Source organism: Pezoporus wallicus, unplaced genomic scaffold, assembly GCF_028554395.1.
Source record: "Pezoporus wallicus isolate ANWC-B61680 ecotype Strahan unplaced genomic scaffold, APGP_CSIRO_Pwel_v1 contig_8232, whole genome shotgun sequence".
NCBI classification, from domain to species: domain Eukaryota; kingdom Metazoa; phylum Chordata; class Aves; order Psittaciformes; family Psittacidae; genus Pezoporus; species Pezoporus wallicus.
Window position 1 is genome coordinate 413,354 of NW_026637105.1, and position 26,721 is coordinate 440,074.

At 50.4% G+C, this 26,721-nt stretch overlaps 1 protein-coding gene across 3 annotated transcripts in view; it reads right to left on the reverse strand.

Moving 5' to 3' along the window:
* Nucleotides 1–1,766: 1,766 nt before the first annotated feature.
* The window catches only part of CSMD2 (CUB and Sushi multiple domains 2), a 259,895-nt gene continuing 234,940 nt past the window's right edge, over nucleotides 1,767–26,721 (reverse strand). For 2 of the 3 annotated variants that reach the window (XM_057403460.1, XM_057403458.1), the window contains 16 exons: nucleotides 24,797–24,970; nucleotides 22,675–22,857; nucleotides 17,011–17,187; nucleotides 16,023–16,202; nucleotides 14,640–14,813; nucleotides 13,657–13,830; nucleotides 10,782–10,855; nucleotides 9,789–9,900; nucleotides 7,942–8,121; nucleotides 7,569–7,634; nucleotides 6,845–7,006; nucleotides 6,150–6,262; nucleotides 5,485–5,572; nucleotides 4,541–4,679; nucleotides 3,803–3,978; nucleotides 1,767–3,056 (listed from right to left, as the gene is read on the reverse strand). In XM_057403460.1, the coding sequence (XP_057259443.1) occupies nucleotides 3,819–3,978; nucleotides 4,541–4,679; nucleotides 5,485–5,572; nucleotides 6,150–6,262; nucleotides 6,845–7,006; nucleotides 7,569–7,634; nucleotides 7,942–8,121; nucleotides 9,789–9,900; nucleotides 10,782–10,855; nucleotides 13,657–13,830; nucleotides 14,640–14,813; nucleotides 16,023–16,202; nucleotides 17,011–17,187; nucleotides 22,675–22,857; nucleotides 24,797–24,970 (2,156 nt within the window). In that variant the 3' untranslated portion in view covers nucleotides 1,767–3,056; nucleotides 3,803–3,818. Of the gene's footprint in view, nucleotides 3,057–3,798; nucleotides 3,979–4,540; nucleotides 4,680–5,484; nucleotides 5,573–6,149; nucleotides 6,263–6,844; nucleotides 7,007–7,568; nucleotides 7,635–7,941; nucleotides 8,122–9,788; nucleotides 9,901–10,781; nucleotides 10,856–13,656; nucleotides 13,831–14,639; nucleotides 14,814–16,022; nucleotides 16,203–17,010; nucleotides 17,188–22,674; nucleotides 22,858–24,796; nucleotides 24,971–26,721 lie in introns of all 3 variants that reach the window. The other variant, XM_057403459.1, reaches the window with a different exon arrangement.

Genomic DNA, 26,721 nt, shown 5'->3' on the forward strand with positions numbered 1-26,721 from the left:
AACTTCCAGCTTAAAAAGAGCAAGTGAGAAGAGAGGAGGGCACCAGAAGGGACAGCACACGGATGTCACAGAATCCCAGACTGGTTTGGGCTGGAAGGGACCTTAAAGCTCACCCAGTTACACCACAGTGGGTCCCAGCTGGGAGGGAAGAGCTTGCTGATGGCAAAGGGGTTTGGTCTTGCCTGAGTTCTCCTCCATCCACTGCTGTGGGGCCTTCACAAGAGCTGGGGCACGAGGCGAGCATGTGTGTGTATGAGCAGGTCGGCATCTGGAGGGCCCTAGAAGAAACCTTTGGCAGCTCATGAAAAAGGCACCAGGGAATGTAAGAAAAGCAATGCAAAAATTTATATTTTATTTGAAGTCAAAAATTTAAAATAGCTTTCAAATTCAGTAAATGCCTGAACACGAGGGGAAGCCTCATATACAGAGACAGATAAATTAAACTGGATATACTGCAGACAAGCTGGTGTATGTATAGATTACATATGTACACTTGGATGTAAACCAGATTTATACATTTTATTACATTTACAAAAAAAAGCTGATCTTCCACTACTGTTTACTACAATAATGAAAAAACATTTACATTGTGTTTTTTACCTGTACAAACTTTTGATTCATAAAAATATATCTCTGTACAAAAGAGGGCTTTTTTTTTTCTTTTTTAAATTCTTTTTTTCTTTTTTTTTTTTTTTTTACCTTTTTTCTTTTTTTTTACCTTTTTTTATTTTTTATTTTTTTAAGCTAATGCAAGTTCTGGGCACAGGGATGGAGAATGTCACCTATGGGGTCCCAGCCAGCTTGCAAAACCATGGGACAACACCCCGGGACAACACCCCTTCCACTTCCTTTGTGGCTTGGGCAACAGCAGAAAATGGAACTGAATGGGTTGAAAGCAGCAAGCTTGAATGGAGCCTCCCTTCTCTCTGCCTCGGTGGTAAAACATCGCAGGTTTGTTTTACACACCTTGAACCACGCCTCTCCTTGGCCCTTCCACTGAATGAGGGGGATTCAGCAAGGTCTGGAGGGCAGATGTGGGATCTGCTGTTGGGGTGGGTTTGAGTGGAGACAGATGGGTGTGCATGGGTGCGGGTGCCTGGTCCCCCAGCTGTGTTATGGGGACAAGGGCCAGGAGAATGGGCTGTGGGCTGGCCAAAGGCATGAAGCGCAGAGTAACTGAGGCTGGAAGGGACCTAGGGCTCAAACATGGGCTCTGAGAACAGCCCTGAAGGCAGGAACCAGCTGTGGAAGATGCAAGCAAAGGAACCAGGGAATGTCCTGGTTCTGCCTTCACTGCAGCCACTCAACTGATGAACTGCAAGGCTCTCCCTTACCCTTCAGCTTGCTCTGGGGTCTGTGTCCTGCAAACCGGAGATGCCCAGCGAGGAGCGGGCACTGCTGCCACCCAGCCTGGCTACCCCAAGGAATTCAGTCCCACAGCCAGCTGGGAGGTGGAACTCTCTCCACTGCTCTGTGCATTCTGTCTCCCTGACTGTCCCCTGCGAGCAGGGCTCTCGCTCTTGCACCCACCTCTCAGGACTAAATCAGAGCACCCTGGCAGGCTCCGGGGAGCAGAGACGGCAAGTTCAGGCAGGCTGCCTGCTCACCTTCAGGCTGTAGGATGCTGCTTGCTCCAAGAGTGCCAAAAAACAGACAGAAGTAAAAAAAATACAATCTGTTTATACATATACACACACAGAGTGAAAGAAGGAACAAATGAGGAAAAACCCTGCCCTGTGGTTTTCATTAGACAAAACCTCAGCTAGGGGAAAGCCAGGTTTGAATGCAAACGTGGATGTAAACACCACCCCATTTGTTTTCATTCTGTTTTCCCATCAAGTCTTCTGTAAGAAGCAGCTGCTGGCTGCCACACAGTGCTCTACAGCAGCACCACATCCAGCTGTGCTCCGTGGCTCCAGCCTGGCCTAGGAAATTGTGACTCAAACTCAAACCAAACAGAGCAAAGCCCAGAATCAACAAGAGCAGCTCCCCTCTTTAGGAAAGAGGAGGACGGCGCCATCTCCAAAGCATCACTCTCATCAGGGAGGAAAAATGTCAAGCTGCCTTATCTGCTCTCATGAAAGCCAAGGCAACCTTTCTACCCCTGGGAAATAAAGGAAACAGCTTTGGATAGAAATTAAAACTCTTATTGCATTGCCATTTGGAGGATCAATACGGAAAGGGCAAAGGCTTTTGAATGCTACTGGGGGGAAATCACTATTTGTTAGAGTTCTTTCTAAAGAGGTTTTTGTCCCTTTGTGTCTGTCAGCAATTTCCTCATTAGGGTATTTGGGCACAGCTAAGATCAACAAGCTGCTGGGACAAGGCCAGAGATAGGGGACATCTCCTCACCAGCCCCGAGAGCTGCCTGAAATGAGAATGGGGCAGAAGAAACCCAGCAAGGATGCCTAAAGGAAAATTAAATAGAGGGAAGAAGAGGAAAGCTTGCAAAGGGTCTCACTGAAACGGGCCCATTGAGAACTTCCTCTGCAAAAACCCTGGGTTAGAAAAGACAACGAAGAAATGAACCACAGAGAACCCCCAAGTAAAGACAAAGCAAGTGCTCATCCTGTCCCACCCTGGTGCTCACCACAAACCCCACTCAACACCTTGTGCACTGCAAACTGCTTTTACCTCTGCGCTGCCCAAGCAATTCCCAAAGTGGGTGCAGTTGGTGGGACCCCACAAGCCCCACTGCTGCCTCCAGGAACACATCACCACGAGCAGGCGGTAAGAGCCCTCCCATCACCTCACCTCCCAGGTCCTCCACTTCCCCACGTCTTGACATCAGGCTGAGACCCATCAGCAGGCTGGGAGAGGGTGGCTGTGCCGGAGCAGACCTTTGGTTGGCTTTGTTATCCATGGCAGGATGAAGAGGGTGGCTGAGGACAACAGAGGACAACGCAGCAGTCTCTCAGAGCTAACACAACATCCAACGAGGTGCAGCAGCTTCTCCACAGCCTCAGCAAGGTTGGGAGGAGAAAGATGGGGAGGGAATGGACGGAGACTCGTGTGGTGAAACACAATCATCCACTAGACACCAACCCTGGAGGGATCTGGGGCAATGGGAAAGGAAGGGTGAGAGGAGAGAAACAGCTTGTTATTACACACAGAAATGCTAGGAAAGCCTGCAACGGCTTCCTTATCTAAGAACATTCCAATCTAGAAGTGCAGTTACAGTCATAGAATCCCAGACTGGTTTGGACTGGAAGGGACCTTAACGCTCATCCAGTTCCAACCCCTGCCACGGGCAGGGACCCCTTCCACTGGAGCAGCTTGCTCCAAGCCCCTGTGTCCAACCTGGCCTTGAACAGTGCCAGGGATGGGGCAGCCACAGCTTCTCTGGGCACCCTGTGCCAGCGCCTCAGCACCCTCACAGGGAAGAGCTTCTGCCTCAGAGCTCATCTCAGTCTCCCCTCGGGCAGGTTAAAGCCATTCCCCTTGGCCTGTCATTGTCAGAAGCCCACAGGGTACTTTGGTTTATCAAGTTATTTCTCTGTGCCTCTGCAGTAAATCTTTTAACCCCCTGCTTTACCCTCCTGTGATCCCCGTGCAGAGCACCCTGGCTGGAGTCACACAGTGAACCATTTCTGCTAGAGACGCCTTTCCCCCTTCCCCCAGTGACTGTTCTCACCATGGGCCTTTTGGATTTGCTTTGCCACTGGTGCCCAGGAGGTCCTGCCCTGGGCAGAGACAATCTCCTGGGCAATGTGCACCACTCTGGGTGCTCCTTTGAGCCCCTGCTCCACCAGAGCATTTCCAGAGGACGCACAGGAGGAAGCGGCGGCAGCGCCGCACTCACCACGGAGGGGACGGCGCTATACGGCTGTGCACACGGTGCTGACTGTGAACTCCGTCTCGTTGGCCATGATGTCTGTGGGCTGCAGGTTCCGGTCATACATTGGGTTCTCAAACGTCGCTCGGACGTTGGTGTTTTCATGGCCAGCGTAGCCATTGAACGGGACTTTTGGTCTTCTCCTGCAGGATGCCAGAGAGAAAATCCAGAGGTCACAGCTACTCCTGCGGGAGCCACTGAGCAGCCCAGACGTGAAGTCAGCGGGGAGGACAAAGCTGCTTCTGGAGAGGGTAAAGGCAGAAGGGATCTATAGAAGATGTTGCTCTAGGTCTGTAGCACAGCAGCTCCTTGGGCTTTGCTGTAGCCCACAGCGTGCTCCCTCCTCAGAGCAGCCGGTCTGCGTGATGCTTTGCAGTGCAGCGACGTTTCCACAGCAATGCATTGATCAGGAGAAATCACTAATTTACACCATATGCAAAGCCAGCTTGAACGCTGAAGGATGAAATTTACTTTGCCTTATCCTACTTAATGTTGCCACAAATCTTATTAACGGTCATAAAAGCCCTCAATGCTCTCTTCTCCCGACACCCTTGCCCCTCCATGCATGCTTGCTCCATCATTTTTTCACTTTCTGAATTCAGTGAGAAACCAGACCTAGGGGAAGTGCTCTTAAGACAAGCTCACAAATACTTCTGCCAGCCCCTTGATTTTGTTTCACCTTCTGGCATCATTCCTGAAACCCACCTGTGTTTGTAGAGATAAAGCACAAACCCTGCAATAATCAGGGCTATGAAAGGCACAAGAATGGCAGCTGCCACAGAACTGCTGTTTGATGCAAAATGGTGTCCTATTGATTCTGGATCATTTTCCATCATGCTGATGTCTGAAACACAGCAGAAGTAAACACATTTCACAACAGCACTGTAGGAAATGAGGTTTGCTTTGAGTTACAGGTTATATCCTCAACAACAGAATAAGGGGCAAGGTAATCAAAAGCTTCCGAGCTGATTCGGAGATCCAGCCTAGCTCAGGCACCATCATTTATTTAGAACTGCAATAAAAGAAAGATGTAAATAGTTTTATCTTACCAAAATGCTCAAACTTGGATGCTTAATGTTAGGCTTTACGGGAGACTTTTAAAGGCTGCAATAACGAGCATCTAATTCTCTGTAAAGGTGACAAGACTCCAGAGTCAGGTTCCAAAATTCCTAAGATACTGCAAAGCTCAGCGCACATTTGGAGAGGTATTTAGGAGCTTAGGCCTTGGGCTGCCCAAGCCCAAGTGCCTCTGTGATTTCTGAAAGTCAGATGGAGACACTTCTGGTAGCAATGGGACCTGGGCTTTTGGGTCTGGCATTCGGCAACATGGAGAAAAAAGGCCCAGGTGCACTTTGTGGCTCCAAGCTCCTTGTTTTTCAACAGAAACCTCTATTTCCCCCCTGGGGTACAGAGATTTGAGGGCACTTGACTGAGTGGCTGGGTTGGGTTCTACCAGCTCCTCTTCCGAGAGGAGTGGAAAGGGTTAGGTTAAACCTGATGGCTCAAAACCAGCTAGAAAGATGTGGCCCAGCAGGGCTGATAATTAAAGCCAGGGACAGCAGAAATGTTCCCTGTTTGGAAACCTCCACTACAACCAAAATCCTCCTTTCAGCACTCAAGGGAAGAAGCACTGAGTAGAGGAACTTTACCAAGTCTCTGAAGGCCAAACTGCCCGAAGCCTTTGCCACGCACAAAGCCCTGGTACACAAACGTGCCACTTGAAGACTCTGACGAGACCTGCAAGGCCAGGAGAGCAGAGATCAACCAACAGATGCGTTCAACACCTCCCTGGGTTTTTAGCACCCATCTTAACACGGTCTCTTTCAAGTTCATGCATAGCATTATTGTGATTTGATTCCCCAGAAAATTGTGGCATTTCTCAAGAAGTCTGACTGCCCAATAACTTGCTAAAACTCTCACATCTCAAAGGAAGGAAACTGGGGTGAGAAGTTGGCTCCATAAGGGAACATCAGCTCTTCCAGCTTGATGTTTAACAGACATAAAACGTTAAAATGGGATTAATCATGCTGGTTTCTCCTGCAGCGTTATGCAGAAGATTTGCAGGTTTAAAACTGCAGGGCAATAAAAAGCCATACAGCTGCAAGGGAACACGAAGAGCCAACTGTCATGTCGCGTGCTGGAAGAGTGCCGCATGTCCCCTTCAAGCAAGCAGGTCACTGAGGACAGCAGCCTCATCTTGCCACCAACTAAGGGAGTTATTTCCTCAGCTTCAGCGAGAGAAAAGCTGGGATTGTGACAGCAAGGGGAGAAGTGGTGTGGGGGGAGCTGGTGTCTGAGGAGCCCGTGCACTTACGTGTCCATCTAGAGCCCATTTATCGTTTTTGAACTTGTTGACAAAGATCTCCACTGGCCCCGTTATTTGGTAAACCTGCAGAAGCAGGTGCACGTCTTCTTTCTTGTAAATGCCTGAAAAACAAGTGATTCTCATGTCTAGATCACAGTGATGCTACTTGAGTTTCAAGTACCTGACTCTCTACATGAGACAGTAATCACCTCATCACCTCAGAGTGGACAACTCCTCCGCCTCCTACCCGTACAGGTGCTGGGAACACACCATGAACACACAATCCCATGTCCACCCCCCAGGATATTAAAGGTATTTTACACATGGGAAGAGGCTCAACTATTAATGCTTAGGTTATGTCACTGGATCAGTAACAATCTGGTGCTCCATGGAGGCCAAGACAAGGAGCACTCGCATCATTTAACCTTGTTTATCTTCAACTCCAAGTCCACCACTCCAGCACAGAGGGAATGGATGATGGACTGGGCAGAGCTGCCTTTCAGGTAGAGTCAAAGCAAACTGAGGTACATGAGTTTGTTTGTCTTGGTCCAATCAAAAGACTGGAGACTTCAAACCGGGGTGGTTCTGTACAGCTCTACCAGAGCATCAGCATCAGGCACACAGCTGAGCACGCTGCCCCTCACTCTGTGACTGCACTTGTACCACATGTAGATCCCTAGAGATGTCTACATCAACTCCCTTACCAGACACCAGGAGCTCCACGCCACTGTGGTCTATCAAAGTGGCATTGACTTTACTGGTGGCAGGGTCGAAGCTAGTGACAGACAGCATCGCAGGCTGCTTCTTCCCCAGGTATTCATAGGAGCCTTTCCAAAGGGAATTCTTTGCAAACACATCAGCAGGCACTGGAAACCACAACAATTGGGGATGCATCAAAACAAAAGCAATATCATTTATTTCCATTTCTCAGAAATCAAAATAGAGCAGATTTCCTTTTTTCTTTGAATTCACAAATACATATTCAAATATCTCAAATCCCACCCACTCTCTGTGTTATTATCCCTGAGTACGAAGAGAAGGAGAGGAGAGCAAACAAGATGATGACTTTAATTCTGTTGTTTTGACAAAAAATGACACCGGAGTTTTAAAAACAAACCAAGCCCCAAAAGAATTTCTTAGGAAAAGCTAATAAAGCCCCTTTTTAAAAAGAAAAGGTGCCATGTAAACATCCTGGAGGGCTTGGATCTCCAGAGTGCCAAGGGGAGGGCAGTGGATGGTGGTGCCTGACTCCTCCTGTCCGCTCTCCATGAGCATGCCTGGGATGGGGCACGTGGGCTGCTTGCACCAGCCCAGCAGTGTCAATACCCACAAGGAACAGCCGGGTTTCTGGACAGGAAGGGAGGGCCCTGGTAAGGGTGAGATCGAGTGCTAATGTGTCTCATGGAGGAGTGAGCCCTGCTACGGTACCTGACACCCTGGTGAGCGGCGGGTCCCGCGCGGTGCCAACCGGCCTTCCACTGGGGCGAACATCAGCTGAGAGAGGGGGGACAAACCACAGCTGTGAGTATCATGGCATCACGGAATGCTCTGTGTTGGAAGGGACCTCAAAGCTCACCCAGCTCCAACCCCTGCCACGGGCAGGGACCCCTTCCACTGGAGCAGCTTGCTCCAAGCCCCTGTGTCCAACCTGGCCTTGAGCACTGCCAGGGATGGGGCAGGCACAGGGGACTCCTGGCCTGCTGGTGCAGGTCTAAGAGGTGAGCTGTCTTCTCTGGGGCTGCAATGCTCCCCCCTGCAGAGGAGCAAGCACATGTGAGAGCAGAGCTCTCAGCGCTCTTACCAAGGCAGATGGGTGGTTTTCCTGTCCAGCTGCCATCTGCTTTGCAAGTTCGATGCTCGGATCCTCCGGTGAGGTAGAACCCGCTCTGACAGGAATAGATCAAGGTGTAGCCCAGAGATGGCAAATCCAGAGCACCGACGTTAGCGTGGGAGGGGGTCTCTGGCTGCTTGCAGTGGTGAGCTGAAAAGCACAAAGAAACAGATGAGATTCACCACCCAGCTGTACGCCAAGGCAGAAGAGTGGCACCGCGACGTCAGCAGGGAAAGAAATCTCTTAGAAAAGCTTCTGTCAGCAAAAGCTGTCTCTGCTCACTGAGGGACACGATGCCACGCCTGGACTTTTCCCAGCCAGATGAATTAACGAGACAGCTTCCTGTGCTTTGTGGCTGCTTTGCTCTTTCTGGCTAAAGCTCTCACGGGATCCTTACCTCAGTTCCAGCTTCCACAAACAGAAAATGAGGATTTTTGACTTTCATTGGAAAAATGTCAAAACCAAGCGATGCTAAGGACACTTTCCTCCTTCCTTTGAACTGCGTCCCAAGTCTACTTGAAGACTAAAAACTGCCTTCAGGGGACATTAGACCCAGTAAGTTAAGCCAGTGACTGGAGCAAGTGTGCTACAGACCTGGTTTTGCATAACTCCTCTTCATGGGATCACTGTTCCAGTAATAATTTGCACCCACCTGCCCACAGGATCACACAGTGAGTCCTCAGAAGCGTGCCACAGTCATCAATTCCTGTAACTCTCAATAACTTTCATGATGTGGCCACAAAAATCAAAGCTAAGCTTGTCCAGCTCCCTGCCACCAGACTGAGCATGTGCCCACACTGCTCTATCAGGTCCTGCTGAAGACAGGCCTTTCCTTGAGGACCTACAACACAAATCACGGAGATGGGAACCTCCCTCACTGTAAAACTGCCCTGTCTGTAGCTCTCAAGCTGCTCATGAATGAGAACAAATCCTCAGCAGCCTTCATGGGGCATTATCCTCACCCCTGCTTTACAGAGGATGAAATATAAAGCCAGGCTAACCCAAACCTGCGTGGTCTGGGACCGCAGCCCAGCTCAGAGATGGAGCTCAGCACGCATTAGCAGTAACTTCATCCAACAACGTGCTGTGGGGGGAGAAGGCTTTACACAAATCCCAAAAGCAACACCTCAGCAGACCTTGCTGGCACGGGTAAACCAAAACCATCTTCTCTTTCAACCCCCCCAGCACCCCCTCTCCCCTCATGCTATGTGCCAGAGTTGTTGCAGCTGGTGTCTCAGTTGGGCCACTCAAAGAATAAGCACCTATGGGGTTTGTTAGTGGAAAAATATCTCACCAATAAACCACCTCGCAAGGGAGAGGCAAAAGCTTTTTAATACTTAGGATACAGAGGCCGTGATGGATATTACCACTTAAACACATTAAATTAAACTCCTTCTGGTGTAGCTGGGAAAAGATGATAGATGGCTTAAAAGAAAGAGCAACACGTTATTAAAGATGAGGAGAAACACCGCTCTGCTCGAGAGCCCTTCTGGCTAAATGTTAACCTGGGTCCCTGGAGCGTGAGCTCACATCTCAGCCATCAAACGCGTTTCCAGAAGCACAAAACAAAGTTTCACCTGAAACTACGCCTCTGAGGAAGGAACAAGTCAGAAGAACCCATCTGCGATCAGCAGCGGCTGCTGGTGTGGTCACGTCGGGACACACCAGGCTGCGCCATCCCCCTTTTCTTCAAGAACCTGTTTTCCCAGAGCTCCCCCCAGGCCCCAGCAATTTGCACAGTGAAGCACAGAGCCACGCAAGGCACAGCGCGGGGAACGGCACCCGTTTCCCTTGGCCAAGCCTCTCCCAAGACTTACGGACGCAATCGGGCTGCACGCCGCTCCACGTCAGGTTGGGGAGGCAGGTCCTGGTGGTGGAGCCCTGCAGCAGGTATCCCTTCTGGCACTTGAAGAAGATGATGCTTCCCACCTGTTACAAGGGGAGACAAACCTCTGAACGCGCCAGCACAACGTGGCTCGCCCGTGACCGCAATACAGAAACACTTCTATCACTTTTCCATCTCCTGCATGCTGGAGAGGGCAGTCACCTGCTCTCTGCTCTCACTGCCCTGCCAGCCTGCTGTTGAAAGCTCCCAGAGTCCCTGGAGAGCTGCAGCTTTAACTGTGCACGGAGTTCCCCTCCTTCAGTGACAGGCAAAGCTGCTCTGCCATTTAAATATACCAAAGCCAGCATCAAACACAGGTGCTATTAGAAAGGGGTGTGATTTCTGTCTCTCTGGCGTGCACCTCTCAGAGTGGCACCTCTTGTCAAAGTCACAGTTACAGTGTCTCAGTACTAATTAAGCACTAGAATTAATTCATTAAACCCCAGGATTAAGATAACTAATTAGCAGAAAAACTGAAAGATCCACTCTGGAGGAGTAGCCACATGAATCAACTATCCTGGCCCAGTCACAGCAGGGAAGGGACATCCAGGGGGATGGTGGTGGAGGATGGAGACGGAACACCCTGAGGAGTTGCTTTGTTTTTTTCCCTCCTTTCTACTTGATTTCATACCATAGAGGAGCTGAGATTAAGAAAACCACCTACAGAATTTGGTCTGAAAATTAATGGAAATTATGTCTCCAGTGTGAATACTGATTACACCAATAGCTATTAATCAGCACTGTAATTAATATCATAAATAACACATCGCTAGTTAATCCCAGACGAACGCGCTCTGGGGTCTAACAGAGCACGCTGGGATGTCCTGCTGCAGGGAGGACACGTTAATCCATGCCTGGACTCAGATGTGGGTAACCACAGCAAGGACTGGGGTGCAGCTGCGGGACCCTGCTGCCGGGGCAGTACCTGGTAGCCCTGGGAATTGTTCTGCATCCCGAAGAGAGGAACGCCGGGGTCCGCGCACGTCGTGAGGCTGGGGTCTGCAAAGGAAAGAACAGAGCCAGTGTTCTAGAGGGGCTGTGGAAGCCACGCCAGAGCTTCCCTTGCTCTCCACACAGGATCGTGCTGTGCCTTTGCGACAGGACAGAAATACCTTGCTACTGAAGGAATACACAGCAACTATGGACAGTACATGGATCTTTTTGTTTCTTAAATCCCTGCCTGCTGCAACACGAACTAACCAGAGGCACTCTGTCACCGGGGAGAAAACAAAAGAACAGAACTCTTGTGTCAGGAACAACTCTTCCTTTCCCCTGACCTATACATGAGTGAAGCACCTGCTCACGAGGGCTGTGCCTTCTCCTGCACCCAGGGCTGCGGTGACCTGTCCTCTCCATGCCCTGGTCATTGCCTTCACCCTTCTGGGCTCAGCTTGGCCACTGCACCTTGGAACCTCGCTATCCCCGAGTGATAGAAGGGGCCTGGAGATTTCAATGTACCTCAGACACATAATCTCTCTTTATGCCTCATTTGGCCTCAATGTATCAGAAGATGAACACACACAATTCAGAGGAATACCTGCTGCCACCCCTCTATAGGATCTATCACTTTCTTTTCTTCCCAGCGCATCGACAATAGCAGGGCATCAGTGGAATTAAGGAAGAGATGCGTTGTCATTATTACAGCACTCCAAACTTCTGTCTCAAAGGCGGTTCAGCAGCAGCAGGTTCTCTGCTTCCTGGGATCACAGGATTGAGCTAATCTGCAGTGCTAGCCACAGGGATGCTCTGGTACCCAGCCAGGGGTAGCTCCCTTAGCAGGGAGCTGGATCTCAGAGAAATCAGATGAGAGTCTGCTCTGGATTCCCAGCCTTCCTTTTTCAACTTGCTCAACAGTGCTATGAGAAGGATCATGAGCCCTACAACAAATTCCTCTCTAAATAACTCAAAATACTCCTATTAATAGGACTGTGCAAGACAAGAAATACACTAAGGAAAGTTTCCACAATCCAACAAAGCAGGACAGAAGCAGCTGGTCACTATATCCTGCAGCTATAGCACACTGGAGCACAGTATCTGCACCTAAAGGGCACGGTGGCTTATTTTTATGCCTTTATTCTTTATGATCTGACTAATCAATCTCTTCACACTGCAACATTATGCACTTGTTGGTGCTGTTCCCAGGTCCTTGGAGCTGCAGTGAGTAACTAACAAGGGATACAAAATGCGGCCAGTGTGGGGCTGTGAAGCACAAGCTAATTCATCTTCCATCACTCGGTCCTGCTGAGCTTTGGTCATTTATCACTGATGCAGTTTCCATGGAAGCCCCCCGATAAATCAGTGTCTACAATAAATAAAGAGCCCCCTCGCTGGATGAGGTAGCAGGTGATGGATGGCAGAGGGTGGAGGGCAGAGCTGGCTGCACTGGGGGGTCTGTAGCTCTGGTAGTCTAATGGATCTCAAAACTGGGTGAGATCTGAATAAATACAACACTTTGTGTTCAGCTGCTTGTGTCAGCACTGACTCTGCAGGTTAAGGTTTTGTAGACACCTGAGTCTTCTCCCTGCTCATAGTTTGTTTTAGGGAGACAAATTGTAAGTGTGTTTCAGCAGCAGCATGAACAGCTGTATTTACTGGCTTCAATCCCAGACAGCTGGTTTGGGTTGGAAGGGACCTCAAAGCTCCTCCAGCTCCAACCCCTGCCACGGGCAGGGACCCCTTCCACTGGAGCAGCTTGCTCCAAGCCCCTGTGTCCAACCTGGCCTTGAACACTGCCAGGGATGGGGCAGCCACAGCTTCTCTGGGCACCCTGTGCCAGCGCCTCAGCACCCTCACGGGGAAGAGCTTCTGCCTCAGAGCTCATCTCAGTCTCCCCTCTGGCAGGTTAAAGCCATTCCCCTTGGTCTGTCCCTACAGGCCCTTGTAAAAAGTCCCCCTTCAGCTTTGCTGTCAGACCCTTTAGGCATTGGAAGGATTTGCAAGTAAGTGATGAATCATTTAAAGCCAGTATTTACAACACTAGGCAGGTGCTCCCAACTCTTTGTGCGTGAGAAAGCTCCCAGTGAAATCAGTTGGGAACGTGGAGGTCCTGGCCACGAGTCTTTTCACATTCCTCTAACTGGTGATGTACTGAGATGAGCTGGAGTGGTTGAAACGGCAGAGAAGAGCTGGAGATGTGTTTCTGCCCCCAGTGCCCCCATGAAGGGATGATGGTGGTGTTCAGGCACACAGTTCAGGTAACAGCACACAGCCCATGCAGTTTATCTCCACAGGAGCCATGGAGTTCAAGAGTGCAGCCAGAGGTTTAAACAAGTGAAAAATGCTGTGACTCATGATGATTATAAACTTCCCTGGGGCTCCAAAGGGTTCTGGAAGCCCCAGAAAACGGGCACCTGAAGAATGTGGCCAAACTGCATTTTCAGCCCCATTGCTACTATCGATGGGTTGGAGGTTCCCAAGGAAGCCTGGAAGCAGCACAGAAACCAGCACTGTGCAGCCAGCAGCCCTCACACCTTGCAGCCCAGGCTGCAAGTGTTAATCTGGAAGTCCTGCAGAGACACTTCTTTGCCCACTGGCTGGCCAAGGAAAGTGCTGAGCAGGAACAGGGAGGAGATCTTCTTCCTTGGACGCCCTGGGGTACTGACCACCATGAGGGGCAGGAATGATGGCGACAGGCACTGAATTGAAGCAGCAAGCCTCAAACGTCACCCCTGTGCATTCTGAACTCAGGGGGAGCAAGTGCTCATTTCTGCAAGTCCACGAATGAAACCCAGTTTTGCTACAGACGGAGAAGCGAGGTGACCGCCCAGAGCTCTCTTCACGACAGAGAGGTCTCCCCTTACCTATGCAGCTGGGCTGGGTCCCGCTCCACGTCCCGTCGGACTGGCAGAACCTCCGGGCTGATCCCACCAGCACGAGCGGGGCTACGCAGGAGAAGGACACGGAGGAGCGGTACGTGAAGCCTCTGTCCTCCCTCCTGCCCTGAGCAGGTATCCCCGGATCACCGCAGAACACAGCTGCAACAGGCAGAGACAAGCGGATTGCGATGAACCTCCGCAAGACCGAGCCACGTTAATAAGCTAATGATGGGTCTATTAATGGGCCAAACCTTACCACTCCCTGTCATCAAGCTCTGTGCTTGCCTAGGGGATTAGCCGCGGCAGAAGGCATTGCTGGCTACTTTCCTTGTAATTCTCCCTTTTTGTCAATTCCTGTTCATTAACTTCCACCTTCTTCCCCATCTTTTTTCTTTCTTTTTTTCCCTAACAGCATGCTTAGCTTTAAAATGTATCTCTAATTGCACGATGTCAAATTACTGGAGGGTTCCGTGTCACACAGAAAGCCCACTAATTATACAAGATCCAGGGAAAGGTGCAAGGAACACAGTGAGGGCTTTGTATGATTTAATATGAAAATGGCTATTGTGCAGCTGCCAGCCATTCAGCCTAGAGAAGAAACTCCAATCTGCCTTTAACATCACAAGACATTTAACTATTTTTTTTGCATTAGCTATTGTATCAAGCACACAGGTTTCACCCAGCCAAAGCTCTGCCTTCACAAAACATTCCCAACTTCTGCTGCAACGACACAGCGCCTTTTGCCAAAGTTCTTTTTCCTATGGCCTCTGGCTCTTTCAAGAGCTGTGACTGCAGAAGACTCAGTCACCGGGGAGATACATGGACCAACAACCAGTTGTAAAGATGCCTGGTGGACAGGAACACGCAAGATGGAGACCAGAGATGTCAAAGAGAGGGCAACCAAATGGGTTTAAAGCACAGCCCTGCACCCAGTTCATGCATGAGAATGCTGGTGGCTGCCTACTCACGGAAGCACTGAGGGATCTCCCCGCTCCACGTCCCGTTCCCCTCGCAGGTCAGCACGGCGGGCAGGGAGAGCTGGTACCCCTCCAGGCAGGCATAGCTCACACTGGAGCCCCAGCTGAAGTCCGAGCCCACCACTTTCCCATTGGGAATGGCTTGTGGGGATTTGCAGGTGATAGCTGAAGGAAAAACAAAAGCTCGTCAGTTCTCGTCACTTCTCAGCATCGTTATTTCCACTATCAAGCAAATCCACCTAGGATCTAAGTTACTTCCTGCTCTCAGGACAAGAGCATCACCTGGCACTGGCCTAGCAGGGGCTGAACAGACTTTTCCAGCTGTGTGTGCAGCTGTAAACCCCATGATTTCACTTTGAAGTCTGGACTTAGCCCCACCCCAAATCTCCAAGGCAGATTTCTGAGTCAGTGCTCATTTCAAGGCAAGAATCTACTCTGACTCAGTGTGAAAACTCATCTAAGATGCCTTGAAAGATTCATACACTTTGGACAACCGGGCTGAGCTTCAGATTAGCAGCTGAATCAACAACCAGTCTGTATTTCATCCGCTCTAGGGCGTTCTGAGGTGACATTTTTGCAGCACTTTGCGTTCCAGCTCAGGGGAGCACTGGGAAAGATGCTCAGCTCATGCAAATTGGCCTGGCCTCCAAATGAGACCCTGGCCCCATTCTGCATTATTCCTGCAACATTAGCTCAGTGGAGAGGATGAAAGAGGAATGTAAGAATTGCTCTTTACAGGCTCTGGAGCGTATTCGGAAGTTTCTGTGTGGTCTGTAGTTATATCAGAATCATGACAGGTGAATTTTCCAGACTGCCAAAGAAGTACAGAGATGCTGCTACAATTCTTATCTACGCTTTGTGGGTAAAACACTTATGGAAGAGATCCAGCCTGTCCTGCCACTGCTCTATTATTTCCATTTCCTATCGCTGAACTACAGACGCAATCTCAGAACTGAGAAATAATGAAAGGAGTTGGAAGAAATAATTTTCAGACTTCTGGAGGATGCCACAAAGTGGCTGCTTGCAAAACACAGTCTTTCACGTGAGTTTGATCTGGGGTTTAGCACAGAGTAAGTCACTTTGCTCTCCGTGCTTCACTTTCCCTTCTCTATCACAGGGATAACAGCAATTCTTCCTTCCCAGGCACACTGTGATTATTGATAGACCTAAAGAGAGCAAGGTGTTCATGCTATGTTGAGGAAATTGTGCAAGTGCCATAAACACAGGGGACAGACTGAATGACAAGACCAAGCAACAAGGAGGTGGGCTCCAGGCACGCTGCAGTAGCTGCTGCCTATCACCGTGTTCCAAGTTACAAGAAGTCTGTGGCCTGTGAAACTTGTATCCTCCGATACTGAAAACAACCAATCTTACCCTTGCAGGCAGGTTTGGTGCCATTCCAGGTTCGGTCTTTCGTGCAGGTTAGAGAGGATGCCCTGTCTGACTCCATCATATACCCAGGTGTGCACTGGAATACCACAGTTTTATTGTAGGTGAAGTCAGTGCCCAGCCTAATGCCATTGGCTGGCACACCAGGGTCACCACAGTTGATCACTGCCAAAGAAAAAGAAGCATTTCTGGCTGATCATCCCTTGTCTCACACTTCTAAGATCTGCAATAAGTACAAACCTGAGGGTTCTCAGTGTTTCAATGCAGGATGTAACCCCCTCATCATGGAGAAGGAAGTATTTGTTGCACAGAAGATGTGGAGAGTAGCACTAGCTATGGAGCAGGCTGGGCTACAGCATAGGGAGAAAACTGTTTCTACCCAGTGGACCAAACAGTGTCTTAATGGCACCAAGCCCTTGCAAGATGAAGTATTGACACACATGAAACATTAAAGAAAACCTGGGTCAGATCTGGGCTAGGTGGAAGAGAGTTTGCCAGTGGCATCCCTCTCTCTGCCCTAGTTACTGTCTCTTGTGTAAGACCACATTTCCATCACCCACGTTCCTGCTGCAGGCACCTGTGGGTGGGAGCCATGAGGAAACACGACGCGCTCACTGGGGGCTCTGAGCAGAGGCTCTGCCCACACGTGTCCCAGTGCCAGCAGGCAGGAGTGCTCACGTTCAGCAGCAGCCCCGCAGAGCCCCTCCAGGCAGGCTGACATTTACTCATGAGGTTATTACAGAGCTCCCTTCATCCAACTGGAAAATAACAAACCCAAAGCAAGAGCTTTCCATTAGGTACTTGCAGAGGCTGCAGGCTGAGGTAGTTTTAGCTGCTGTCAGTTTAACAGAGCTCCTTATCACACACGTGTGTGTGCACATCTACAGCGAGCATCCAACGTGCCCTGACAAGCCGTCCCTGGAGCCTGGCAGCATCACTCACCTCATCTTCCAGGAATCATCCCAGCGCTCACCTGTACACTCCGGACTGGTCCCAGTCCACGTCCCGTTCACCGTGCAGTGCCTGCTCAGCACTCCCGTGGAGTAGTAGCCTTCCCGGCACTGATAGATAATGGAGCTGGAGAAGACCAGGCCGTCATTAAATATAACCCTGGCGTTGCTGGGGGTTCCTGGATTCCCACAGGATATCACTAGAAAGCAGAATGGCAAAGTCGTAAAACACCCCCAAAGCAAATGACAAGGCTGTCACCCTGCAATGGACTGCTCTCAATCAAAGTGAGATTAGCTGCAAAGCCCCTGGATCAGCTCAGACAGAACACGCTATTCCATGGAAAATAAGCTATGCCAGTCCAACAGGATCCCAAACACCACTGGCCAGCCTGGAGCAGGGCTCTGCTTTGGCAGGCAGCAAGTCCCAAAGCTCCGTGCACCATCCCGGCCAGGGGACTGAAATCAGAGCTCCGTTCCTGCAGCCGGTCAGTCCCGAAGCACCAGCCCTGCTCCTCTCCCGCACGGATCCTGCAGCTCACCACCAAGCAGCCTGGGAGTGACCTCTTCCTGCTCCTCCAGGCTGCAGGAAGAACTTGGGCCCATTTTTTCCAGGGTCTTATCCCAGCTCTCAATATCACATCCGGTCCTACAGCTTCCTAAAGCAGGTGGGGGCCAAGCCTGGAGTCTTTCCATCTTCCAGGAGTTTGGAAGCCTGGACCCCAGTGAGCCACTTTGCCTCTGGCCCCTTCACAAAGCCAACAGCTTTGTAAAATTCAAAGGAATGGAAGCAGGAAGGGAGCCTGATGATCTCCCACTGTGGCACTGCTCCCTGCCCAGCTACAGCCAATTATGCTTTCAGAGGAGGGAGAATGCTGTGGGAATACAATTACAGGTTTGTCAGTGCCCAAGTTTTATGCCTAAAGTACATCAGCAATAAAAAGGCATGGCAGTGAATGCTGGTGCACAAAGCCCTGTCATGACAAAATAAGCACCTGCAGTAATTGCACCCACCCTCATTTACTCTGAAATTGCAGGACACAGAAGAAAATCACATGAACAAGGCAAGGCTTAAACCACAGATCCCAGCTCTTTGACAAGGAAATTCCAATCCCACCCCTCCCCAGCAAAATGCCACAAGCCCTGCGGAGCACTGGCCTGTGCATGCAGAGGGTGAGCCATCCCTGCCCTCCCTGCCACAACCCTGCAGTATTCCCAGCTACGCTCCATGGGGAGATGCAGCTTCACGCCACAGCAGGGAAGCAATGAGCAGAGGCCACCAACGCAAGGAGAGTCTTCTTCTGCCTTGTTGCTTAGTTTGCTGACAGCCTGTTAACAGAGGAGCTTGTTGCAGGCGTATCTGTCTGACAGGAGGAAGCTAATAACCATTCTGGACTGTGTGCACATAAGCTCTGCGTGGCTCTGCCATCATCCGAGGTGCGCTCTTGTTACAGATCTCTCCTGCAGCCAACGTCTCTGTGATACACGGTGTCATTTCCAAGAGATGCTGGGATAAAAGTCAGAGTCTATCAACTCACAAAAAGCTCTAAACTACTGTTTCCCTGCCTGCTCATACGTTCCCTCCTGCCCAACCTCCTCTGCTTGTGCATGGGGCCAAACACACGCAGATGACCCGAAAATACGATTTTTGTGACTAGAGGGACTCATGGGAATGGTTTAATTGCAGTGTGCATCAGCTGTGACCTGTACAGGGTAGGTATAAAAGCAGCCATAAATGTAAGGATGAAAGGTTTGAACTTTTAAAATCGTAATTTAAATACAAATAGGATTTAATCACACAAGTGAAGAGTAAGGGGGTGAATAATTCCCTTTGGCTTCAGTGGCGGATGTAAAATGAATCAAGCCCCAAGAAAACTGCATTTAGCTCTGGTTTTTGAACAGGGCATAAATCCTAAAGAGCCTGAAGTCCCACGGCCATACCCACTCCCATCTCCTTACAAATCTCAAACCCAATCACATTTAAGCCGAAGTCAAAATTGAAGAAAATGATGTGAAAATCAGCAGCATCAGATGGGGATTTCTGCGAGTTGCTGCTGCTTTACCAGGGCAGGGCTGCAGGAGCGATGCTCAGCTGAACCGACTGATGTGACAGGGGAAGTTGGACTCTCTGCTGCAGCAGGGAGTGCACAGAGTGCCGAGACCCGACCCATCCAATCCCATCCCCTCACCCAGGGCTTGGATTCTGCCACGCTGCAGAAGACCCAACAGAGAAACCAAAGGGGACCAGACCCTTCACACCCCAGCCAGCACACACATCCCCATCCGTGCCAAAGACCCAAGACAGTCTGTAGTGCACCAGCACAGACCTCTGCCAAGCTACGGTGCACCACCAGGCACTCCTACAATGCCAAACCCCACTGAGCTATTTCAGGCATCCCTGGGACTTAAGAGATTGCTATAGAACTCCCCACCGAGGACAGCCAGAGCTGCTCCCTGTGATCCTGATGTTGCTGGGGGGAAGCTGGGAAGCTACAAAGTGGTCTCTGCTATATAAAACATCACAAGGCTCAGAGGTGCTCCAGAGCTCAGCAATAATTCATTTCATTCCAGTCCACACAGCCTTTTTTCTGAAAAAGCTCGTTAAGATTCGCCCCTTGCCATCCTTTGCTTTTTTCCTACATGTTTTATAGTGAGAAACTGCTGGGAGCAGGGAATTTCTCTGCGCCCTGTTCAGCTCGGAACCAGTGATGCTCAGGGTATGGTCAGATGAGGCCACTGAGCTCTCCCCATTATCCACAGCAGCATCATCCAGAGCAGGGCAAGGGGCAAGTGCTGTTACCCACTCTACGCTTTCAGTTCCCCCAGCCCTGCCCAGCAAATTCCTCCCTGAACACCATGCGAGGGGCTTGTTTCAGGGCCCTTCTTTCACCCACTGCCAAGAGAAGGCACATTTCTGCAAGGAGCAGCAAGCCCTGCTCCTCAGGAACTGCAGCAGGGAAAAGCTGAAGGCTCATGACTGCTATCAGTGCACGTCTGACTGCACTCGAGGTGGTGTGTGATGCGGTGTCCTCTGCATGCTCCCCTCCTCTGACCCAATCTTTATTACCAGTGGTACTTCTTTGGGGCTCTGCTGCCATCTGAAACCCTCTCCTAATGATGTCTGACACATCAGGCACCACCTCCTGCTGGAGTAAGACACAGCTGAGAGCCTTTGGAGTTTCAAAGCCTTTGCTTCAGGGCTGGTAATTTCCATGCTGTTTAATTTAACCAGTAACTCGTAACCCACCTAACTATGCAGACAGAGAAAGGAAAAAGCAGCTTAGACCCAAATCCCAGCCTTGCCACCTCCCGTGTCCTCAGCAGTCAAATGGGAACGAGACAAAACTCAGATTCTTTTCCCAGTGTTATCACTTAAAACAAGCACAGTTCTGTCTGCTGAAGCTGCCAAAGAGCAGCCAGAGCCCCATCCCATCCCACCTCATTCTGGATGCCGTTTTAGTTCACTTGGAGAAACAATAAACATGATAAAAGCAAACACCCTGCTCAAGTTCTCAGAGAAGCAGGGAGCACAGCAGAGTGCAACTGATGAGCCCCACTCCTGCTCTGCCCCTCAGTGAGCACAGATGGGCATCAGGAAGAAGGAGAAAGAAGGAAAAAAGCATCTAAAATTTCATTTACACTTTAAAAGCTTGCTGTAAATTAAAACAAATGAGGCCTGGGAAGCTGCTCTTACTGGGGACAACAAAACCAGAGCTATAAACCAGACTGGAGCAGGAGTCCCAGAAGGAGTCCCTGCAATTAACTCACTTCCAAACCATTTGTACGGTTTGGAAAAATCAGTTGTGACTTCTCCCTGCTTGCCTACCCCTTTGGATTTCTTCACCAATGTTCTAGTGGGTAAAAGGCACTGGGATTAAGAGCCCACGAGTGTCAAGGTGACCCTCCAACAAGTCTGCTGCTCCCACCTGCACGATCAGAGCTGGACTGGTCCTGGTGCAGGAGGAGACGGTCAAACATCAGCCCCTTGACTCAGAAGTCAAGCAGAGGCTTTGTGGTTGAAGCTATGAGAGCAGCACGCTCGCTCACTCTGCAATGGGGAGAGCAGCTCCTCTCTCCTGTTTATGCTGTGGGTTTTGCACCACGTCCTCTGTCTGCCCGGGCTCCTCAGCCGTGGGTCCGTGTCGGGGCTGAGCCCCTCCGTGCTCCCCCAGCAGCAAATCTGCAGAGCAATTTGCACCGAATCCCCTGGGCAGGCGGGTGCCAGCAACCTGTGGAGCCCCATCAGGGTTGATTTGCCTCAAACACGAGCAGCAAACAAGTGGCTGAGTCACAGACCTAATGCACCACGGAGGAGCTGAGTGGCTCTGGGCTGTGCCAGAGCTTTCCATGCCATTCCTTCCAAGCACCTGCCTGGGCACTCCAGCTTCATCTTCAACTGCCCTGAATTCAATCCCCAAATTAATCTTTCCTCTCCCTCTCCTACAAATACCTGCTGCAGAGTGTTGAATATAACCAAGTGCAGCAGAACACCGCCTTGTAGTGCTCGAGACTCGCTGTGAATACAAATGAGAAGCCCAGCACATGGTTTATCACTGTGAATTACTTCTCTATATTGGCCAGTCAGCACTTAACATTAAACGACTACATTATAGGTATGATGTTATTATTATGCATAAAGAATGAAAAAAATTCTTCCAGGGATCTGTATCTTGCTGCCTCCGGAAACCTGATGGGTTATTTCCCCTGAGATTAATGAACAGAGCCTTTCCACTGAAAGAACAAGAGAACGGAGAAAACCCAAGACCCGAGTGTATTAATAACATGATTTAGTGTCCTTTCAATCAAGAGCTCCATCAATTTGGAATGTATTTCCAATTCGTTTATAAACGCTGAGCTTTTAGCTTTTGAAGCAGCTGGAGAGAAGCACTTGCCCAGGCCTCCTTGCCCTGGGTACCCGCTTCATTGCAGCTTTTGTTCTTTCCCCAGTTTGTTTTTAAATGCTTTTCTGTAACAGCCGCAGTGAGCAGCAGAGCTCAGAGAATCCAGCTGGGGGATTATTAGATTGGATTGTAGGGTCTTACTTGATTCCTTCAAATGGAAAAATAAGGGGTTTGGGGCTTTCAAATACTAAAATATGCTTACTGGATTATAATTTGCATTTTGCATTTCTGCTTAGGGTAAATGACTCCTGCATGGGCCAGTTCCAGCTCTATCAGAGATGTGAAGCTATTGGCATTTCGCATTCTGCTGAATTTCCTCAATAAAGTGATACTGAATTAGTCCAGGATACCCACAGGCTTTAGGCCAAACTGGAGCATTTCCAATCATCAACCTGGATACGTGATGTAGACCAAGAGACGCGATTCCTGCAGCGAGCCCCTGGACCTGGGGATGACTGGATGTGAGGACCAGTTCCCAACAGCTCTTCCTACTCTCCATCTCAGCCCAGATGTTGGCACGAACCTGAATGGCCTGAAACCCTTGCAAAAACGTGGCACATCCTGTAGGCTGAAAAAGGCCCTTGTGAGATGTGACCTGCACGTGCTTGGAAAGGGGAACTCTGAGGCTCCTCGACACACGCAGCATTTGGAGGACACGACGAACAACAGCATTATTCTCACTGCACCAGGCCGTCCCTGACAATCGACCAGAGCGTAGCTGCCGTGACTCTGCGGTAAGGCTGGGGACAGGCAGTGACACAGGAAGGGGATGTGGGGTTGGGAAAGTACCTTCGCATTCCGGCTGAGTGCCGCTCCAGGAGCCGTTGGCTTGGCAGGACCTCTCGGATGAACCCCGGAGCACGTAGCCGGGCTCACAGCTGAACCGGACCACGCTGCCCACGTCAAAGTCATCTCCCAGCCCAATGCCGTGAGAGGGGATCCCTGGGTCTCCACACAAGCCCTGGCTGCCTCCTGTGAAGAAGAGAGCACAGTATCAGCAGAGTAAGCAAGTCACGGGGCTTGTCTCTTCTTCCCTCTCAACTGCATGTGCTCAGGGGGCCAGCGCAGAGGCTTGGATTGTGACTGACTGCATTCACCTCTGCCTGGCTCTCAGCAGTGGGGAAGCTCCAGGTGAAACAGCCCCCGACCCCAGGAGCCTGCTGGTTTTACGCTGCCTGGAAAACACGGCCATAACTCCTGCATCTCAAGATGGAGCCCTCACCAGCTTTCTGCAGCAGCTGCTCCAGCAGGCAGCAGCTCCACTGCCAGCATCAGTCATGTGCATGGTTCCCCTCCAAGCAGGAATTACGACACGTTCCCAGCCACCTCAGCACGCCCTACTGTATCTGCAGAACAGGAAGCTGCTGGGTTTGGACACCGAGGCAGGAGGGATCCAGCTGAGAAACATCCGCTCGTACAAGTTGTGAGCACTCGGACCTGCTGGCGGGGAGTGAGGGGACAGGAGGGAGGCAGCAGCTGCAGCGGACGCCTCGCAGGGGTGCTCTGCAGCAGGCTGGAGAAATGCCCACGTCCCCGGGGCCTGACACAGGCTCACACCGTGTAGGCCTGCTCTTGGCTTCCTTGCTAACGATCTGTGTAAGCACATCCACCCCCAAGCCAGGAAAGACTATGTCTCTCCTGCAGCTGGTAATGAAGCTCCTGGCTCCTGGACCTTCTGTGCCTTGCTGCAGGTACAGCCTTTGCAGTGTTATGTGTAATATAAAACATAATGAGTGCATCCATCATCTAGGGAATGTGCTTGTTTGTAAAGAGAAGGGGGAGAATGCTCCAGGTTCACCATTTCCTTTCACGTAATGACTTACATCAAAGTCTTTTGTTTCATCTTGCAAAAGCTGCTGTCACATCGTGGGACCTTTCACAGACAACGGAGAACCTTTGGCAGTAGATGAGCAGAGCTGTATTCTGCCTCTTCACTGCTTTTGTCACTGTATTGCCTGAGTTTGGTGTAAAAGAGGAGCCTCTTCCCAAGCCCTTGGGTGGAAATAGAGGTTCTGAGCATTCACCTGGCCCCAAGTCAGAGAGAGGCTGTCAAATGCCATCAGCCTTGGTCTATAGCTGCCTCCACGAAGTCATTCAGAAAAATCCCACACAACACATGTCAGTAGGAACGAGTCAGAGTAACACTGAATGCTTCCAAAAATCCACCCCCAAAGCTGACGGGAGAGACAGTGAAAACCACATGGGGAAAAGCACGAATTAGAGCAGAAAACCCTTCCGAGCAGCTACAGCTCAAGGAGCCTGCAGAGACAGCTTCCAAATGGGAGGATGGCTGCTTGATTTCCTTCTCCCTTCCACAGCAGAGGTTAAACTTGGTCAAATGGAGCTGCTAAATCTAAGTGGCATAATTAAAAATTAACACTTGTCCCATATGCTTTGCTCCAGCAAAGTTCTTTCATCTGCCCCATGCTCTCCAAGGAACAAGCGACGGGATGGCACAAGGAGGGCTCTGCACAGCATCCTGCACCCCTTCTTGTGGAGGCCATCAGTGGAGATCCCAGCACCCTGACTTCAGGAAGGCTTGGCTTTTATTGGAATGCATGAGAAAGGTTGCAAGGACCAAATTTTTTGTGTTAGATACATTCATCCTTTACAGACTCTGCATGGAGAAAGGTGTAAAGCAGCAGGCTGCAGGACACCTCCCACCACAAACATTTGCTGCAGTGATTTACTTCTCATCTTGCAAGCTGAGTGGTTTACTCTCTGCCAGTGTTTATCACCCAGCTTGCAGGAGCTGAGACGTGAGGATTTTCAGACTCTTCCACAATCTCCCTGTGTAGCCTGTGCTATTTCTGCAGCTCAGCAAAGCACGTCAGGCTGCCCGCTCACAGCACAAAACGGGGTAGTGGAGGACAGGAACGCCCCATCCCGTGCTTCCCAAAGCCCCCCTCACCTGAGCAGTGCGGCAGGGACCCGCTCCAGCGCCCATCCAGCTGGCACATGCGAGTGGCGTTGCCGACCAGGGTCCGCTTCCCGAGGCAGCTGTACCGCACCACCGAGCCCACGGTGTACTTGTCACCCGAGATCTGAGCGTGGGGTGGGGAGCCCGGGTGGCCACAGGAGACCACTGGAAGAGACAGAGGCAACAGCTTCAACCACGAGGAGCTGCGTGCGATGCAGCAGGTACACAGCAAGGTACTGCATGTTTGAGGGTGCTGCATGGGTCTTGGCAGCGTAAAGCCACTGTCTGCCTCAGAGCCCTTCTGCAGACATGAGCTCATCCTGTCCCAGCTGACAGGGGTCCGTGCACAGACACCCAGTCTTGACACCGACAGGCATTTTGCAGGCTCCTTCTTAAACACGAGTATTTCCATGCACACGGCCTCCCACCCCTGGCAGCACCAGGTCCTGCAGCACAGAGCTGCAATCGATGCCGTGTCACACCTGAGCAAATTCCCTTGGCAGATTCTGAGCACTGCTCACTCGACCACTGCTCGTAAAATACCACCACTAACAATAATTAATAGGTTTACTTTAGCTCAGTGATCAGAGCGGAGACAGGGAGAGGCTGTTGACAAATACACTGACAGATCTAGGGGCTGTGAGACACGTCTGGATGGGGATGCTCAGTGTAAAGACCATGCACCACTTGCTTTCTGAAGGAAAGCATCAGTAATGGATATCTTCTCTCCCTCTGCTACAATCTAAAAATACCAGTGCTGGCATTAGGTAGAAAACATGATGTATGCTTCAATAAAAAGGAGAGCTTGCCTATGTTTGGGCACGAGGGCGTTGAAATATACTGGTGCAGAGCTGTGGCTAAAACCAAGGGCGCTTTGCAAGGAAATGGGTTTGATAGCTAATACTTAAACTCACACTGTAACTAACAATTTAATAACAGATACTCCAGCAGCGTCAGCTAAGCTTAAACCTGGGCTGATTTGAGGGTTTTTAAAGGATTTATGTACACAGGGGGAGAACTGCTCCTTCCGATGCGTTCGGCTCTGCTCCCATGTCCTTACTGGGCTCGCTCTCCCACTCCTCAGAGGGGATCAGCTCTGGTTTACTCCCTCCTCAGCAACAGGCATGAGCCAACATCTGCAACCTCAGCTTGTCTGGCACCAGCCTTCTTAATTCCTGCTTTAGGGACTGCCTGGCAATTTCAGGTGCCCAGCTCTACACACTGTAAGGGGCTATGGGATTCAGCATGGAGCACATTGTAAGCTCGACACAGAAAACAGACATGCAAGTATCTCTTTTTTTCCCCAAACTATTAAGCCCATGAATCCCCATCATCAGTTGCAAAACTGACCTGAGCTTCCAAAGCTTTGAGAATGCCCACAAATCCTCCGAGTCAATGGATGCTCAGCATTTTAAGGAAGGAGATCCCTTTTACTCAGCTGGAAAGCTGTGGACTAAGGGAGCCTGAGATCTCACGCTCCCAGGTTTTAGAAGGTAACTACCCCCAGGAGCCCTGCGGCTGTGGTAACACACTGTTATCACTTGTCAGTTCCCCATGGCCTGTGCAGGGTGCTGCGGATGTGAGAAGGTGGCATGCTGCTAACAAAAGGAAAGGAAAATGTGCCGAGAGCTACTGTGTATGACTAGGTGTTGAAGGATAATACAAGAGAAAACAGAAACAATCATGGCTTTGGAACAGCTACACTGGTTTGAACTTCAGGGGCTCCATTTCCGATTGCTGTAGTGATTTGTTATGCCACATAAGGAGCTCAGAGCTGCTTTGGTCTCCAGGACACAAGAGCTGTGCTGGCGGTTGCTCTGCCACTGGGCAGCCCCACTTCAACTCTAAACACACTCTGGACCTCACCTTCCCCCAGTGTAAGACAGGGACATCACCACCAACACCCTTCAAACAAT